General features: G+C 26.3%; 1 protein-coding gene across 2 annotated transcripts in view; it reads right to left on the bottom strand.

Annotated features, from left to right (window-relative positions):
- Positions 1-18,717, bottom strand: part of LOC101239367 (uncharacterized) — a 74,027-nt gene that overhangs the window by 30,441 nt on the left and 24,869 nt on the right. For both annotated transcript variants that reach the window (XM_065792975.1, XM_065792976.1), the window contains exons 4-5: positions 16,331-16,497; positions 14,075-14,458 (exon numbers count right to left, since the gene is read on the bottom strand). In XM_065792975.1, the coding sequence (XP_065649047.1) occupies positions 14,075-14,458; positions 16,331-16,497 (551 nt within the window). The remainder of the gene's footprint in view (positions 1-14,074; positions 14,459-16,330; positions 16,498-18,717) is intronic.

Raw genomic sequence — 18,717 nt, 5'->3', positions numbered from 1 at the left:
AATGGAAATCAGCGAACATAATAACAATTCCTAAAATCTCAAACCCGCTATCTTCTAATGACTTTCGTCCAATTGCTATTACGCCCGCGTTATGCAAAGTTTTTGAATGCATTGTCACCAAATTCATCATCAATTACACCAAGCACATCTGGTCTCAAACAAACAGTTCAGTTTCCTTCGAGGCCATAGTAAAATGGACACTATTATTCAAGTTATAGAGGATTGGAGTCATGCTAAAGATAATAAATCAATTTTTGCAACATTCTTTGATTTTGCAAAACCATTTGATCTTGTTGATCATGACAAGTTGCTACTAAAGTTAATGAATATTCTACCTAACTGGCTCAAATCTTGGATCGCAGCTTATTTATCTAATTGTCGTCAAAGAGTAAAAACAAGTAATCATACCACTGACTGGAAATATATACAAGGAGTACTTCAGGGTAGTGTTCTCGGCCCAATCGGTTCATACTCTTTATTTCCGATATAAATACCTACCTCCCACCTGAAACCATTCTTGAAAAATATGCTGATGACATCCTGACCTACATTATCTATGATTCGTCTGTGGCCAATGGAATGGAACTCAACAGCTCAAAATGTAAAGTCATTAGAATCAATGCCCAGTGCTCCAACACTCATACCCTACTATCTCCCATACTCAATAAAACTGAACTTGAAATTGTATACAGCTATAAATACCTTGGAATCCTGCTCAATGAAAATCTTGATTGGAATGAATAATGGATAAAAGCGCACAACACTATAAAATCAGTGCCATTTCTACTCAAGCGCCTTAAGCAAATCGGACACACTTAGTCCGACCTTTTACAAGTCTACAGATCTTACAGTATTAGCCACATGATATACAGTGCCCCAGTTTTTACCTCTTGCAGCAAAAAAAGAGATACAACATTTTTACAAAAATGCCTTACACATCATCGGAGTTGATGCAACCAATTCAAACCGTCTCAATATTTGTTTTAACATTGAAGAATTACTTGACAAGACCTGCAATAATATACCTAAAAAGATCCTTGCAGACACAAACCATCTGATAACCACTAAATTACCTTGCACCAATAGCAGAAACCCCAACAGATTCCCATTTGCTTTAAATACCACAATCACTACTACCTACCAGCAATCCTTTATTCAAAAATACCTATGTATTCTTCATGATGTTGTCACTGACCTCTGCCTCCCATAAAACATTGGCAGCTCCGCTGCTTTCACATAAATGTGAAACACATAAATGATCAGTTCTTTTTCCTGCGTTCTTAGCTAACTTTTACTCATTATTTAACAATAGATAAAATTGTACCATTCATTATTTGTATGCTATGGTATATATTTTAATTTATAAATCTTTATTTAAAATTGATGCTAATCAATTTTAAACAAAGATTTATAAATTAAAAAAACAAATAAATATATGTATATATATATATATATATATATATATATATATATATATATATATATATATATATATATATATATAAATATATATATATATAAATATATATATATATATATAAATATATATATATACAAATATATATATATATATACAAATATATATATATATATACAAATATATATATATATAATTATATATATATATAAATATAAATATATATATTAATATAAACAAATATATATATATATATAAATATATATATAAATATATATATATATACAAATATATATATATATATACAAATATATATATATATATATATACAAATATATATATATATAAATATATATATATATATATAAATATATATATATACAAATATATATATATATATATATATATATATATATATATATATATATATATATATATATATATATATATATATATATATATATATATAATATATATATATATATATATATATATATATATATATATATATATATATATATATATATATGAGTAAAAGTTCCAGGTAACAAAAAAAAACTATTCAAACTAAGTAAAATATATTTATTAGATAAGTTTTAGCAAATATTTTAAATTTTTTTCTAACACAGACGACCTTTCATATAAAATCTTCAGCTGTGTATGAGATTTACAAAACTATAAAAAACTCTTTATATTGAACTTCCTATAAAAAGTTTAAAAAGGAAGTAGTTTAGGTTTATATAAAAAAACTATAATTAACAAAATATAGTATAACTTGATTCATGTTGGTAAGGAAATATTAAAAGTTATGTGAAAATACTTTCTGTTTATATGTTCATTGTGTCATATTTATGTAGATGAGCTTCATAAATAAGAAGTAAATTCTCATTTGAGAGTTTTAACATTGGAAATAATTAGAAAAAAGGTTCATTTTTAAGGCAATTGAAAACATGCTGATCAAATTTATCTGAACCAATACCTGTTCTGCATGTGTAGATGTTTAGATTAGTTCTTAACCTTAGGTTATTAGTTTTAGCAATGTATGTTGTTTTTCCATCTCATCCATTACATGATAGAAAACAATTAATATTTATTGAACTACATGATATTGAAGTTTTAATGTACCATACATTACCAGAAGATCTGGTAAAATGGTTAACAAACTAAATTTGAAACTGAACAGACTGTTTCAAAATACCATGTAGAGTAGTTAACAAATTTTCAAAATTATTATTTGCAAAATTTGTAGTTACGAAAAGTATAATTTTGTTCTCTTCTCTTTTTTGAGGCGCTGGTCCTTGTAGTCAAGCTTTGAAAATTCCATTATTAATGATTTTTACTTGGTAATTGCATTGAACTAAAAATTGTTTTAGTTGTTGAAGTCTGATTTCAATTTTTGTTGGATTAGATACAAAACAAATGACCCGTTTAGCTAATGTAAAAGGTATATTTTCATTTGTATGTTTAGGGTGATGACTGTTGGAATTTAGATATTCATGGGAATTTGTAGGTTTATAAAAAATATATGTTTCAATAATGTTGTTATCATGTAGAATAACCGTTTTGTCTAAAAAATGTGTGGTTTTCGTATATGAAATTTTAGATCGTTCTTCTGTTTTTATATCAGGGTATAAAGAATTTAGACACTTTAACAGCAAATTAACATTAATTGATTTTAATAAAGCAACAAAACCACCTTCCATGTATCTTTTGAAAATGTTTTGAATATTCTCGCATTCAATTTTATTGAAGAAATTTGGTAAAACTTAAGGAAATAATTTCACTTCTTCAAGATATCCTACTACTAAACAAGCATATGATGGAGCCATTTTTGTTCACATAGCTGTTCCAATTAGTTGATTGAAAAACTCATTAAAAGTAAAATTATTTTTCTTTAAAATAAAATTCACATTTTCTAAAATAAAAGTGAAAATCTGATAGGTATATCATCATGTAGTTTACATATTCAAAATTGTTCAAAACCTCATGAGAAACACTAGTATAAAATTTAACTGCTTCTAAACCTAGTTCATGAGAAACACTAGTATAAAGATTAGAAACATCAACACTGTATAAAGTGGTATTTTGGTACTCCATATTATTAGGTAGTATTCTAATGAAATGCCAATCATCTTTGATATATGTTGTTAATTTTGGTACAAGAGGTGATAAGATTTTTTCAATGAGTTCACTAAGGCGTTGGGTAGGTGAATAAGAACCTCCAACTATTGGTCTTCCATTTAGGTTATCTGGGCATAAACATTCAATATATTCTTTATTAAATTCTTTTATAGAATTTTCTATTGCATTAGATTTGTGAATTTTTGGTAACACATAAAATTGCTAGTTTTCTATTCATGGTTTTTGAGATAAGTAATTTCTTTTTTTATTAAACATTCTTTAAACTTATCCACATGATTTTTAAGTTTCTTAAAACATAGTTCATCTGTGTTACTATCAATTTTTTTATTTTTTTCAGTTAACAAATGGTCTTGGTACACAAGTTTATCTCTATAGTAATCTGCATCTATCAGAACTAAACAGCCTCCTTTATCAGCAGATTTAATGATAATTTTGTTGTTACTATTTAGTTTCTCTATTCCTTGTTTGTAATGTTATATTTTACTTTCATTTCACCAGAAACTAAGTTATTTATTTGTTGTACAATGCTTGATAAAAAAGAATTCGATGTGAACATTTTCTGATTAGATTTATCTTTTACTAAGGATTCAACGCTGTAATCTTTATCATAAAACTGTTCATGGATGATCGATTCCCTTGATCAATTCTCTTTTAAATCGGATTTCACTAAAAATAATTTACATTTGGTTGTGGGAGTAAACTCTTAAAATCAATCAAAATATACCTTTTACATTAGCTAAACGGATCATTTGTTTTGTATCTAATCCAACAAAAATGGAAATCAGACTTTAACAACTAAAACAATTTTTAGTTTGATGCAATTACCCAGTAAAAATCATTAATAATGGAATTTTTAAAGCTCGACTACAGGGACCAGCACCTCAAAAAAGTGAAGAGAACAAAATTATACCTTTTGTAACTACGAACTTTGCAAATATTAATTTTGAAAATTTGTTAACAACTCTATATGGTACTTTGAAACTGTCTGTTTTAGACAATAAATTAAAACCAGTTTTTGAAAACACTTCTATTGTACTATCATAACACCAACCAAAAAATATTTCAAGACACATAAGTACATAAAGTTTTAATAAAAAACCAGTTTTTATTAACCATGAAGGCAAGGTTTTAAAATGCATATCAAAACATTGTAAGATATGTACTATGTATCTTCAGTTTGTTAACCATTTTACCACATCTGGTTAAGTATGGTACATTAAAACTTCAAAATCATGTAATTCAAAAAATATTATTTATTTTCTATCATGTAATGGATGAGATGGAAAAACAACATACATTGGTAAAACCAATAACCTAAGGTTAAGAACTAATCTAAACATCTACACATGCAGAACAGGTATTGGTTCAGATAAATTTGATCAGCATGTTTTCAATTGCCATAAAAATGAACCTTTTTTCTAATTATTTCCAATGTTAAAACTCTCAAATGAGAATTTACTTCTTATTTATGAAGCTCACCTACATAAACAGGGACATGACACAATGAACATTTAAACAGAAAGTAATTATTTTCACATTACTTTTAAAATTTCCTTACCAACAAGAATCAAGTTATACTATATTTTGTTAATTATAGTTTTTTTATATAAACCTAAACTACTTCCTTTTTAAACTTTTTATAGGAAGTTCAATATAAAGAGTTTTTTATAGTTTTGTAAATCTCATACACAGCTGAAGATTTTATATGAAAGGTCGTCTGTGTTAGAAAAAAATTTAAAATATTTGCTAAAACTTATCTAATAAATATATTTTACTTAGTTTGAATAGTTTTTTTTTGTTACCTGGAACTTTTACTCATATATATATATATATATATATATATATATATATATATATATATATATATATATATATATATATATATATATATATATATATATATATATATATATATATATATATATATATATATTAATGTTTGTAGTGATGCAGTTTTGTGCATATACAATCAAGAAAGTGCGTCAGAGCTATAATAAAATATATATGCAGAAAATAAAACTACGTGATTTTCACAACTTCAAGTTTCATGCTATTACAATCATTAGGTGAAATAAAGATGCAATTTTTTCATTAAAGTAATTATATACAAATGGAACTAGTTACATAAAACTATACATAAAAAACTATGCAGAAGATCTATTGTTACAAGCGCGTGTATCTAACCTTCAGGTTTGTGGTTGCTTAATAAAAATTTATTTATGTGTTACCATTTGGAAATCAACTCTATTTTTTTATTCTGTAGCTCTTTAGCATTTTTATAAAGTAAAATTATTAGTTTTTCATATAAACAAAGTAAACATTTTTGTTGTGTTGTTGTAAGCAGGGGCTCTTTTTAGGATAGACCAAGTTAATTCAGGTGTTCCTTTGAGCTTTTCCCTAGTTTCACATATATATTTTGAGAGCGTGATTGCATTTGAAAGTTTTTATTCTGATAAACCAGTGTATGCTTTGCTGGATTTATGTTTAGGGAAGATGTTATGTGTTGCGAAAGTAACATCCGATCAAGCGTAATTGATAGTTAAACAAACCATTGAAGCATGAAGGGTCTAACAGTCAAAGTTGATTAAAAACAATTGGACCAAAACGTGTCTGATCAAGCTGAAATGATATAAATAGAGAAGAGGAAGATGAAATAGGGGAGTTCGCTCGCCACTCTTCGTTCGCTCAGAGTTCGTAGAATCACTCAATGTTGAGAAGAAGATATAGAAGAGAAAGAGATATTAAGAAGAATTGTATAGAATATTGAGTATAGTGAACATTAAGTTACATGTAAATAGTATCTGGTATATTAGTTGGAGAATATTAGTAATACAGAATAAATTGTAATTAACTTATAGTTGTTTGAAATTATTATTATTAACTGTTAACCTACAAAAAGAAAAAAGGTTCAGGGAATATATAAATAAAAATATATTTTTAAATAAAACAATAATCTCTACTACTACTGCGTAAATTATATGTAATATGCAAATTATATTTGTTGCTCTACAATATTTATTTAACAAGCAGATTTTTTTTGGTTTGCAATTATAAGGGAAATTTTTAGTTGTGCTTTTTGAACTTGTTTTTTGTTTGTTGTGACTTTTTATGATTTTTGAAATATTGTTTGAGCAGCTCTAACTAACCTTTGTGGTGTCTCGATTAAATTGTTTATGAAATGGGTTTGAAGGTGAGAAATGCTTATCTATTAATTGCAAAAAGATTTAGCCAACATTGATAGAGACACTTTTATTGTAAGGTGGGTTAAACCAAATTATATTCCTTTTTCTTAATATAATAGTCAATAAATTCCTTTTTATTAGTATAATAGATAATATAATATGTACATATAATCATGCACTGGTTATACATATTAATGTGATATAAATATTATATATTAATGAATACTACACATTTTATTATGTATCACATAATAAAATGTATAATATAATGCAAAAATATTCAAATTTAAAATATCAATGTTCAGAAAAAACAACACTTTTTACAATATAACTGGCAATATCTGGCCACCCTACATGTGGTAAACCAAGAAAATACAATCATTTCACAGACCTAGAAAAAAATATCAAAATTTCTTACATCATGTTATTAGTTTAAAATGTTTATATTTTATAATGTTTTAATATCACTGTATAACATAAAATTAATAAAATAAATAGATTTCTGTTATATTAAATTTAGTGTTATGTTCAATGCTAACACAATGTTATCTTCAATGCTAACAACATAACACTAACTTTAATGTTTTATTGAAATAAAGTGAATTGTATTTTAGAAAGATTTAATAATAACTCAAGTAAAGAAAATATATTCAACATAAATTGGAAAAAAAAATTTTAAACTTTGTAGAATTTCAGGTTCATTGTTAAAATCATCTGATCAACTTTTATTTTTACATATTTAAAAAAATGCATTAGAAAAATCCTAAAAAATCCTGTGGTGAACCGGAAAAAAATCCTGTGGTGAACCGGAAAAAAAATCCTGTGGTGAACCGGAAAAAAATCCTGTGGTGAACCGGAAAAAAAAGATAAAAGAGAAGTCGCCTGCAAAAAAATTTTACTTGATTTTTACAAAATCGATATTATGAGCTCCTTGAGCAGTGTTGCATAGTAATGATTACTTAAAGTAATGATTACAGTAATGATTACCTTTTTCAAAGAAATGGCAAAGAAATGATTACTTGGTTTGTGGCAAATAATGGAAAATGTAATCATTACCTTTTTTGGAAAGTAATGAGTAATGGCGATATTAAATTACTCATTACTTTTGTTTTGTCTCCTATTTTTGGAATCCTAACTCTGGTTAATATATTCCTCATGTCATCATTAACAATCTTGATCCAAAGACCATTTGGTTTACAATAACATTGTGATAGCTAAAGCTATATAAAGTATTTAAGTAAATAAGTATTATTACAATGACAGTTTCAATGAGTGGTTGTGATAAAGAAGATGGGTCATGGCAAACTAAGGGCGTATTTGCCTGTTTTGAACTTATTTTATCTGCTACGCTTAAAGTAACAGACAATGTTGTTGGAATATGCAAACTATGCCCAAAGTCAAAAGCATCTTTAATATTTGTTAATGTTATTATTTTTATTAACTAAAACCATCAAAATTAAAAATGTGTGAATTTTTTGTGTACATGATTTTATTTAACAATATTAATTTAATAATTTTTTAATACTTGCAGTTGAACTAAAATATTGACTTGAATTAATGTGTATTAATTATTGCCGGCTTTTCTTTAATTGTAGACTGCACATCCATTGAAGTTGTCTGAATTAGAAATTGATCTGAAAAGGAAACGAACAGAAGATTCAAGCAGAGGTACTATCAGCAACCCATTAAAAACAATTTCATCTAACAGACTTCAACAAACCAACAGCAAAACAAGTTTCACAACAAAAAGTTAACAAACTCATTAAGGATTTATAGTTGCAGAAATGAAACCTCTCCGTACTGTCGAATATCTTTCTTTCAAAGCGCTGGTGATTGGATGAAAAAGACAAAGATGGTCAGAACATTCCAACTGAAAATAACGAAGATGATTTTCCATTTCTCTGAAGTTAACAAACCAAACATAATGTTGCGTGACAGCTTTCTACAGGATTTAGACTGTACTTTGGCTATGCTCCACCGTCATGAAGCAGTCAAGCATGTTTTTCTTAAACACAAAACCACACTGCCATCAAGTGCTCCAGTTGAAAGACTTTTTAGCAACGGATCATTAATTATGACAAAGCGGAGAAACAGACTGAGCGGTAATTTGTTTGAAAAACTTTTATTACTGAAGTAAAATGGGAAGATTGAGTTATAAAACCACAAATGGTTATAATTTATAAGTTTCAATGTTTTTTTTGTTTTTTTTAAACATCTTCGCTTCCAACAAGGCTGCAAGCAACCATTAATTAGAGTTAGAAGTTACTGGAAGAGAAAAGATGAAGATTGTAGGGCAAAATAACGATTGACAGACAACTTAAAGGATTGCAAATTATATGAATCAGGAAAGCAAGATGAAGGAAGCAAATTCCAAAGAACTGATAATCGAGGAAAAAAACTAGACAAATAAGAGTTTTTGGAGCACTTAGGAACAGTCGCAGAAAAAGGATGAAACTTAATTGAATGACAAGTGACATGAGAATGATTTTTAGTAGATGGCACAAGAGATGCTAACTCTTTAGAGCAGTGCCCATTATAGTATTTGTAGAAAAGAGAAAGAGAAGCAACATTACGACGATGTGATAATGGTTGGAGGTTGGCTGCAAGAGCAGGTTCAACTATGTTTACAATGCGTTTTTGCACCTTGTCTAAAAGAGAAAGGGCTTCATTAGAAGATTCGCTCCAGATGGCAACAGTATTCCATACAAGGCCAGATTTGAGATTTATAGAGATAGAGAATAGAATCCGAAGTAAGAAAGTGTCGAGCATGATAAAGATATGCAACCTTAACAGATGCTAATTTTGCAACAGATTTGATATATGGTTTCCAAGAAAGATTGGAAGAGTTAATCCTAGAAGATGAAGAGTGGATGACTCATTGAGTACATTACTGTTCATAAATATTGGAAGATCTAAATTATTGCGATAATGATTGGTTGAAAAAAATTGAGTTTTATCTGAAATGAAGTTCACCTGCCACTGAGAGTCCCATGCAGTAGCAGAAGTGAGATCCTTTTTAAGCTCAAATGTCCCCTCCAAGCAATCAGAGAGTGTTGGCTTCTTATCAACAAAAGAATAAATGCTAGTATCATCAGCAAACAATGCTACCTTAGATGTAAGAATATCTGGAAGATTGTTAATGTAAATTAAAAAGAGTATAGGGCCAAGGATTGAACCTTGAGGAACCCCTGAAGTTACAGAATAAGAAGAGTGCTGTCCATCAAGGACAACTTTTATAATATGATTGGAAAGGAAGGATTCAATAATCTTAAAGATGTTACCAGATACACCATAAGAAGAAAGCTTATGGAGAAGACCAGCATGCCAAACTTTATCAAAAGCTTTTGAAATGTCAAGAGCGATGGCCTTAACCTCTCCACCTTTATCTAATGCACGATAAAACCTATCAGTTATTATTGTTAGCAAATAGCTGTAGAACGAGAAGATTGCAATCCATATTGATGATCAGAAATTAAGTTATTAGATTCAAGATGAGAAATTAAGTGTTTGTTAATTAAAGATTCAAAAACCTTGCTTATGATAGAAAGAAGACTAGTGGGACGGTAGTCAGACGAATCAGTTCGCTTTCCAGAATTTTTTAAAATAGGGATAACAGATGCCGCTTTCCAGCAGGCTAGAAAACAAGACTCTGATAAGCACTTGTTGAATAGTTTTGAAAGTTTAGACGACAACTCTAGAGAACACTTCTGCAAGACTATTACAGGTATGTTTTGCTTCATGCATCTGAAGCTTCATGCATCTGATAAGCACAAGCAGTCCATAGACACACAGACTTTTATTAAATACCTGTTCTTATTATATGGCATAGCCATAGATGATAGAATATTATATGCATTATGTGTTATAATGCATAACTGTTTTAATTCTTTTATAATTGTTTTAATTTTTTTCGCACATCTTTCAGTGAATAGTAATGGGAAAGTAATGATTACATGTCGAAAGTAATGGAAAAGTAATCATTTCTGCACTAGTAAAAAGTAATGGAGAAAGTAATCATTACAAAATCCAAAATAATGGATACAACACTGTCCTTGAGACATGTATTCCTGAGATTTGGGTCAAACTTATGTTAAATTTGTTTTCAAGTCATCACGTCCATGGGTGAAACTTGAAAAACATTATAAAATAAAATCCCCCTTTTTTATACAGACCTCAAACTCAGCAATTGGAAATGCTAACCTAAATGTGCCTTAGGTCAATATTTTGCCAGCCTGGTTTCTATGTTATGGCAAAATTTTGGTGATTAAATTTTTTTGCCAACCAAAAATAGTTTTAAACTAACAATTTATTGCGGACCTTAATTTTTTCTAACTCTGAAGGCTGTATGTGTGTATATATAATATATATATATATATATATATATATATATATATATTATATATTATATATATAATATATATATATATTATATATATATATATATATATATATATATATATATATATATATATATATATATATATATATATATATATATATAAATAAACAGGGTGCGGAAAAAGCTCCCGTACAAAAATATGAACAGCGAAAACAGCAAAAGTTCCTGTACAAGACGGGAAAACAAATTACACTTTAATTTAAAACAAAATAATACTAAAAAATACTAAAAGAATATGAAGGAATACAAAAGAATACTAAAAACACACTATATATTGAAAGAAAATACCATACAGATAATTTTTTTAAATTATACTTTTGTACGGGAACTTTTTCTGCACCGTATATATATATACACACACACACTCTATATATATATATATATATATATATACACTCTCTCTCTCTCTCTCTCTCTCTCTCTCTCTCTCTCTCTCTCTCTCTCTCTCTCTCTCTCTCTATATATATATATATATATATATATATATATATATATATATATATATATATATATATATATATATATATATATATGTATATATATATATATATATATATATATATATATACATATATATATTTATACACATATATATAAAGGCCTCGGTTGGAAGCAAGAGCTTCAGCTCTCCCCTAAAACAGTTTACAGGAGCAATTTATGGCTCACGCAAAAGTATAATTTTTTCTCAAAAATATAATTATCATAGTAACTAAAATAAAAACCACAATCATTTTAATAATTATTTTCAATAATTCTTAAAATGCCTGCATTCTATTACAATAAGAAAATACAAAACTTTTTTTATAAGCAGTAAAAGAACTAAAGAACTTTTTATGCTACAATAAACTTGTTATATATTATTGTAATATTAACATAACAAACATATGGTTGACTTGGCCCGACAAATCTACGATTGTGCAAACTTTTGTTAAAAAAAAAAAGACGGAAAAATAAACATTACATTTCTATTCTTTTGCATATGCAAATGTTGGCGCTTGCTTAAAATTTTTAAAAACACACCCTTTACTTCAAATAATTATGCGATTGATAGTTTTTATTTATTATAGAAAACACTTATTTATAATAAAAAACAATTAGTTACTAAAATTTAAGACACATTTTAAAGACTTTATTTTCTGAAGATTATTTCTTTTAATAGCGTTGCTATCTGTAACTATTAAGTAAAATAATTAAGTACACTTTCAAAGAAAAAAATTATGTTTTTGCATGGTTTTTACATCCATTAACAAAAGCATGCAAAATTTCACTTAAAATGAATAAATTTGCAGTTACTATAAAAAAAACCATGCTTAAACGTTATTGCTCCAATAGCAATAACTTTTGATAAACTTGCTTACTTTTCTTAAAGTGAAGTAATGTTTATTAGTATGTTAAATCACTTTTAAAATGTTTGAAACAAGTTTTTTAAGTTTAGAATTAATATGTATATTATAGTTTTTATTTTTTATTGTGCTTTCAACAACACCAATATTTTTATTACCTTATTATTAAAAACTTCAAGTTTATACGTTTTCTTATTTGTAAATAAATTTAGCGAACTAAATTGAGAAAAATTCATTATATAGTATCTATGGATAACAATTTACAATCGTTAGGTCATTGCAGAATAATTATCATTAACTTGCGCGCACTTTGCAAATGAGTAAAAATTGTTTTGAAGAAATAAAAATTTATTAAATTCAATAAGCATCATTGATATATCTAATAACTTATTAACTAGAATAAAAATTATTTGAAAATAAAACTTCCTATGACATATCTCTTAAATTAGACATTCGTCATTAAATAAAGATACGAACGTCAACATTCATTAAAAGAAAACTATTTGTCGCGCCCTGGGCCTGTAACAAGTATAAAAACAAAACCATGTATTTAATAATTAATTTTTTTAATGAATAAACAGATAGCTTGCAAAAACCAAAAAGTTCCCCTAAGAAGCTGTTAGGAGGAGCAACTCGCCATGTTCGTTTTAGGAGATCTTTTTGCCACTCTCGCACTCATTTCTTCCTGCCAAGGCCTGTATATATACATTTATATGTATATATATATATATATATGCGTGTGTGTGTATATATATATATATATGTGTGTGTGAAAAAAAAAGACAAATGTTTTAGAAAGCCAATACAATTAAATAAGTTGGATCCTAAATTATTTATTTTATCGAAACTAAATGCTTTTATATTATCGAAACATTCAATATTATCGAAAAGTATTAATAAACTTTTAAAACATATTTTAAAAAGAACAAAATAAAGTACAAATGTTAAAACAACGAATGAGATGGTATTTTAATAAATAATTAAATAGACTAAGCATTTTAGTTTGATGAGTTTTGTTTTAGTTGGGTTATATGTGTGTATATATATATACATATATATATATATATATATATATATATATATATATATATATATATATATATATATATATATATATATATATATATATATATATATATATATATTGTGTGTTTTTGCTTTAAGTATCTTTTTTATTTTCTCTTTGGTTAAGATACTTTTTTCTTTTTCAAAGTTTTTTTGAGATAAGTTTAGGTAAGTTAGCGCATTTTTAAATTTTAAAAATATGTTAAAAGCCGTGGCCAAATCATCAAAACAAATTATTTTTTGCGTGGTCATATAATTGCGTGCAATCACAAGTCTTCCTGTGAAACACTGTGTATATATATATATATATATATATATATATATATATATATATATATATATATATATATATATATATATATATATATATATATATATATATATATATATATATATATATATATATATATATATATATATATATATATATATATATATATATATATATATATATATAACAACAATAATACAAATTTAGAAACTCTTAAAAACTATAAATCAAGTAAAAGAATAAAAAATATTATACCTGATCTTTATTCCATTGAACATAGAAATCCAACAAGCTTGCAATCAAATTAATTAAATCCAACCTGTAGAGATCCAAAACTTTATCTAAGCAACATCTTAATAAAACAAGAAGTAAGCCATCAATTTCATCTGTACATAGTTTCACAAGCTTGTTATGAACACAGTATGCATACAATCTTATAATTGATATCAAGTTAAAACATCTTTCATTAAATTTTTTTCGTATAAAACATCTTTCAGTGTCATCTAAATTATTTGCCAAATTAGGATTGGTAACAAATGGATTGGTAACACATGGAGGAAATGAAAGTTTGAAGATGTCAGCACCAAGCATAATTAAAAAATCAACAAAATCTGCAACTTTGGGAAGCCAAACATTTTTCTAACATCAACATAAAAAATAATGAACTTTTATACCAAAAAAAATGCAGAGCAGTATTTTATACAATTGAATTATTTATCAGAGTAAATTAAGATGCTGTGTTTAGATGCGCAAATTAAAATGCTGTGTTTAGATTATGTATAAATGTTTTTTTCTACTTAAAAAATAAAAAATATATTAATATAAGAAATATTTTTATCAAACATAAAAATACTATGTTCGATAAAAATTTTAAAATTTTGTTTAAAAATTTCTCAAACTCTTAAACAGATCATTTTTCTCTCGATCATTTTTATCCTAATGAGTCAATTTGCTTTTCTCACAACCAAAAATATTTACTTTCACTTTTTGATTTGTGTCTTGCCTCTCTCACTAGCTTGTGCTCAATATATAACCACAGATGCTATTTTCTAGCAGAAAATGGCATCTGTAGTTATATATTCATGGTTCAGATTTTTAAAATCTATGAAGTTTGATCTAACCACTCCAACTATCCTCCAGTCTTCTTATTAAAGTTTTGCAGTTGTTACCAAACTTTTTATTTCTTATTTTAGATCTAACAAATTATTATTATTATTAGCTTTTATTGCGTATTGAAGGCTTTTAATACTTTAAATATGTCTTCTGATTATGATCTTATTATTATCACTAAAGTTCTGATTCTGATCAACATTTTTCTTCACTATTGCTTTTTAACTCTCTACTTTATTTCCAAATTTTCAACTTAAGTAGAAGCCTGCAGTCTTTTTGAAACATTTTTAACTTAAGTAGAAGCCTGCAATCTTGTTGAAATATTTTCAACTTGATTAGAAGCCTGCAATCTTGTTAAAACATTTTCAACTTAAATGCATGAACTTAAACTTAAGTAGAAAAACTTAAGTAGAAGTTGCAGTCTTGTTGAAACTGGATTTACTTGAAACTAAATTTATAATTTATTTGAAAAGTACTTATTATATGATAAATTACATATTAAAAATATTTTAAAACAAATAAAAGAACCATATAATTTTAATTTTTTAAGTTGATATAAAACATCATAGGAGTAATACAAATTACTTTTTATATAAAATAATACAGTAGTGGTGTTGTGGTAGTGTGCTTACTTCATAAAGAAGAAATTCTGAGTTTAATTCCCACTGCATCCCTATTAGTACTGTTCTCAACTTGTTTCTTCGCGCAGTGGCCTTATTTCGAAGTTAATATCTTGAAAAACATTCAATAGTGCAAATTTAATATAATATATATGAAATTTGTTGTAATTAGCCTTCAATAAATATAAAAATAATAAACTTTATTAAAATATTTTTAAATTCAAACAAAATTTATATTATTTTATATGTGATTGTCCCATATTTTTGAATGATATCCTATACTTTTAAAAAATGCATTATTTTTTGAAATATAGCTAAACTAAAAAAAAAAAAAACGAAAAAAAGCATACATTACATAAATCTGGCCAAGAATGCAGTTTGGATCTCTGTAATGACCACATGTAAAACACTTTTTATTAATTTTTTAAAGATTTTTTTTTAATTAAGTAAAAAGTTTTTCTCCCATTTGAACAGTGATTTTTAACCCATACTTGCAAATAAGTATTAGTCATTACCTCCATGACCCAAAAGAGACCATTACCAATATTGCGTTAATAGTATTACTTGTTAATAATATATTATGTAAATAAAATATGTTATATTATGTGAATAAAGTTGAGAGTTAGTAAAAATTTTATTTTATTGAAAGAATTATGAAAATATTGGGCACAATACTCTATCGCTGATTAAACCCCCTCCCCCAACACACACAAAATAACCAAAAAAAACTACCTTCAACACACACACACACATACACAAAATAACCAAAAATAAAAACTACCTTTAAGACTTTAGAGATGAGAAGATTGTATGTTGATTCTAATACAACTTTGTCTTTATGCAAGCACACAAGTCTCCATAATAAATGACAAACATCATCAGGAGTTGATTCATCGAATGTCAATAAATTTAATAAATCACAAATATCATTTGCAGTTGTCTCATCAACTAAACTTAAAAAAACATCAGATTATCTCTTGCCTTTTTTAATAAAATTGATTTAAAACAAAACCTCATTAAAAAAAAAACCATGTTGAGTATCTCTTAAAATAAAAATAAAACCTGTAGAATCTTGGACAAAAGTTTTACCATATTTTGTTGACATAAAAAAAAATTAAAAAACAAGACCAGAAATTTTTTTTTAATAAAAAAATAGCCTGTTCTAGCCAAAACCCTAAATTGATGTAGTGGCACTCCTCGCATGTTCTACCTATTTCAGTCAATGTATGTACACTCCTAGCATGTTGAACCTCAGTTGATGTATATACACTCCTAACATGTTTTACTTAATTCAGTTGATGTATGTACACTAGAAAAAAAAATAAAAAATAAAATAAAATTGAAAAATAAAAACAGTATAAAATATTTTGCATTAAAAAGAAAGAAAACATTCAAGTCAATTAAGTTAGAGCTTTTGTGGTAATTTAAAAAAAGTTACATTTGCAATTATTATAATGATTTCGGCTTTTAGACAACATGATTGTTACTTTTCACTTTTTGTCCAACAAATGTTGTTGACAACAAGTATTGTTGACAATTAAGGCAAACATTAGTCCAATTTCAACTGCCAGAATGTAAAGACGTTTTTATTCAAAATTTTAAATGTGGGTGAAGTCATGCCTACAAAACCATATTTGCGAGGAATTCTTTTGCATTACCTCCACCAAAAGACAACAGCAGCTGAGGCCAGAGAATATTGGTGGAAACATACAGCCACAATGCTCTTTCAGAACAAACATACAAAACATGGTTTCAACAATTCAAGGGTGGTGATTTTGACCTTAAAGATGAAGAGCTTACTGGTCTTTTCAAAATTAACTGTTGATTTTATAAAAACGCTTATTTTGAATGCATGTTCCCCACATAGATGCACACACACATATATACATATATATATATATATATATATATATATATATATATATATATATATATATATATATATATATATATATATATATATATGTATATATATATATATATATATATATATATATATATGTATATATATATATATGTATATATATATACAATTTATATATACATATATATACAAACATATACATCACTCGAAATTAAAGTCAGCAATGCTGACCTAACTGTCAACATTACAGTGAAACTTGAAAACTTTAGTTTATTTGCTATTTCAAATAAATTAAAAATAGCAAAACAAACATTTTAAAAAATATCTAAATAAAATAATATAAATAAAATAAAAAAATGAACACTTTATTTAAATTCTGAACAAAATAACTAAAATAAAATGGAAACACAAATGTTTTATTTAAATTCAAACTAAAAAAATTAAAAAAAAACAAAACATTTTAATTTAAAAAAATTAAAAAATAAAAAAAAAACAACCATTAATTCAAATTGTTAATACAACAATTAAAATAAAATTGGCAAAACAAATGTTTTATTTCAATTGTTAACAAAACAATAAGTAAAATAATAAAGAACAGAATAATTTAATTTATAAATAAGAATAATTAAAAAAAAAAAAAATTCTGAACAAGTTAACTTAAAAACTCAAGAGAAAAACAAACATTTTATTTAAATTCTAAATAAAATAATCAAAACAAAAATGGAAAAATAAAAATTTTTTCTTATTTTTTATTTTTTTTACATCTTTGCTTCCAACAAGGCTGCAAGCAATCACTAATAGAGTTGGAAGTTACTGAAAGAGAAAAGATGTAATTTGTAAAGCAAGATAACGATTGAAAGACGATTTAAAAAATTGCAAGTTATATGTATCAGGAAAGTAAGATAAAGGAAGCGAATTCCAAAGAACTGATGTTTGAGGAAAAAACTAGATGAATAAGAGTTTTTGGAGCATTTAGGAACAGTCACAGAAAAAGGATGAGATTTAATTGAATGATGAGTAACACGAGATTTTAGTAGATAGCGAAGAGAGGCTAACTCTTTAGAGCAGTGCCCATTATAGCATTTAAAGAAAAGTGAAAGAGAAGCAACATTACAACGATGTGATAATGGTTGGAGGTTGGCTGCAAGAGCAGGTCCAACAATGTTTACAATGCGTTTTTGCACCTTGTCTAAAAGAAAAAGGGCATCATCAGAAGATCCGCCCCAGAAATGGCAACAGTATTCCATACAAGGATGAATTTGAGATTTATAGAGATAGAGAATAGAATCCGAAGTAAGAAAGCA

The sequence above is a fragment of the Hydra vulgaris genome, chromosome 03, assembly GCF_038396675.1.
Source record: "Hydra vulgaris chromosome 03, alternate assembly HydraT2T_AEP".
Lineage (NCBI taxonomy): Eukaryota > Metazoa > Cnidaria > Hydrozoa > Anthoathecata > Hydridae > Hydra > Hydra vulgaris.
Note: the sequence above shows the minus strand (reverse complement) of the source record. Positions and strands in the feature narration are given on the sequence as shown.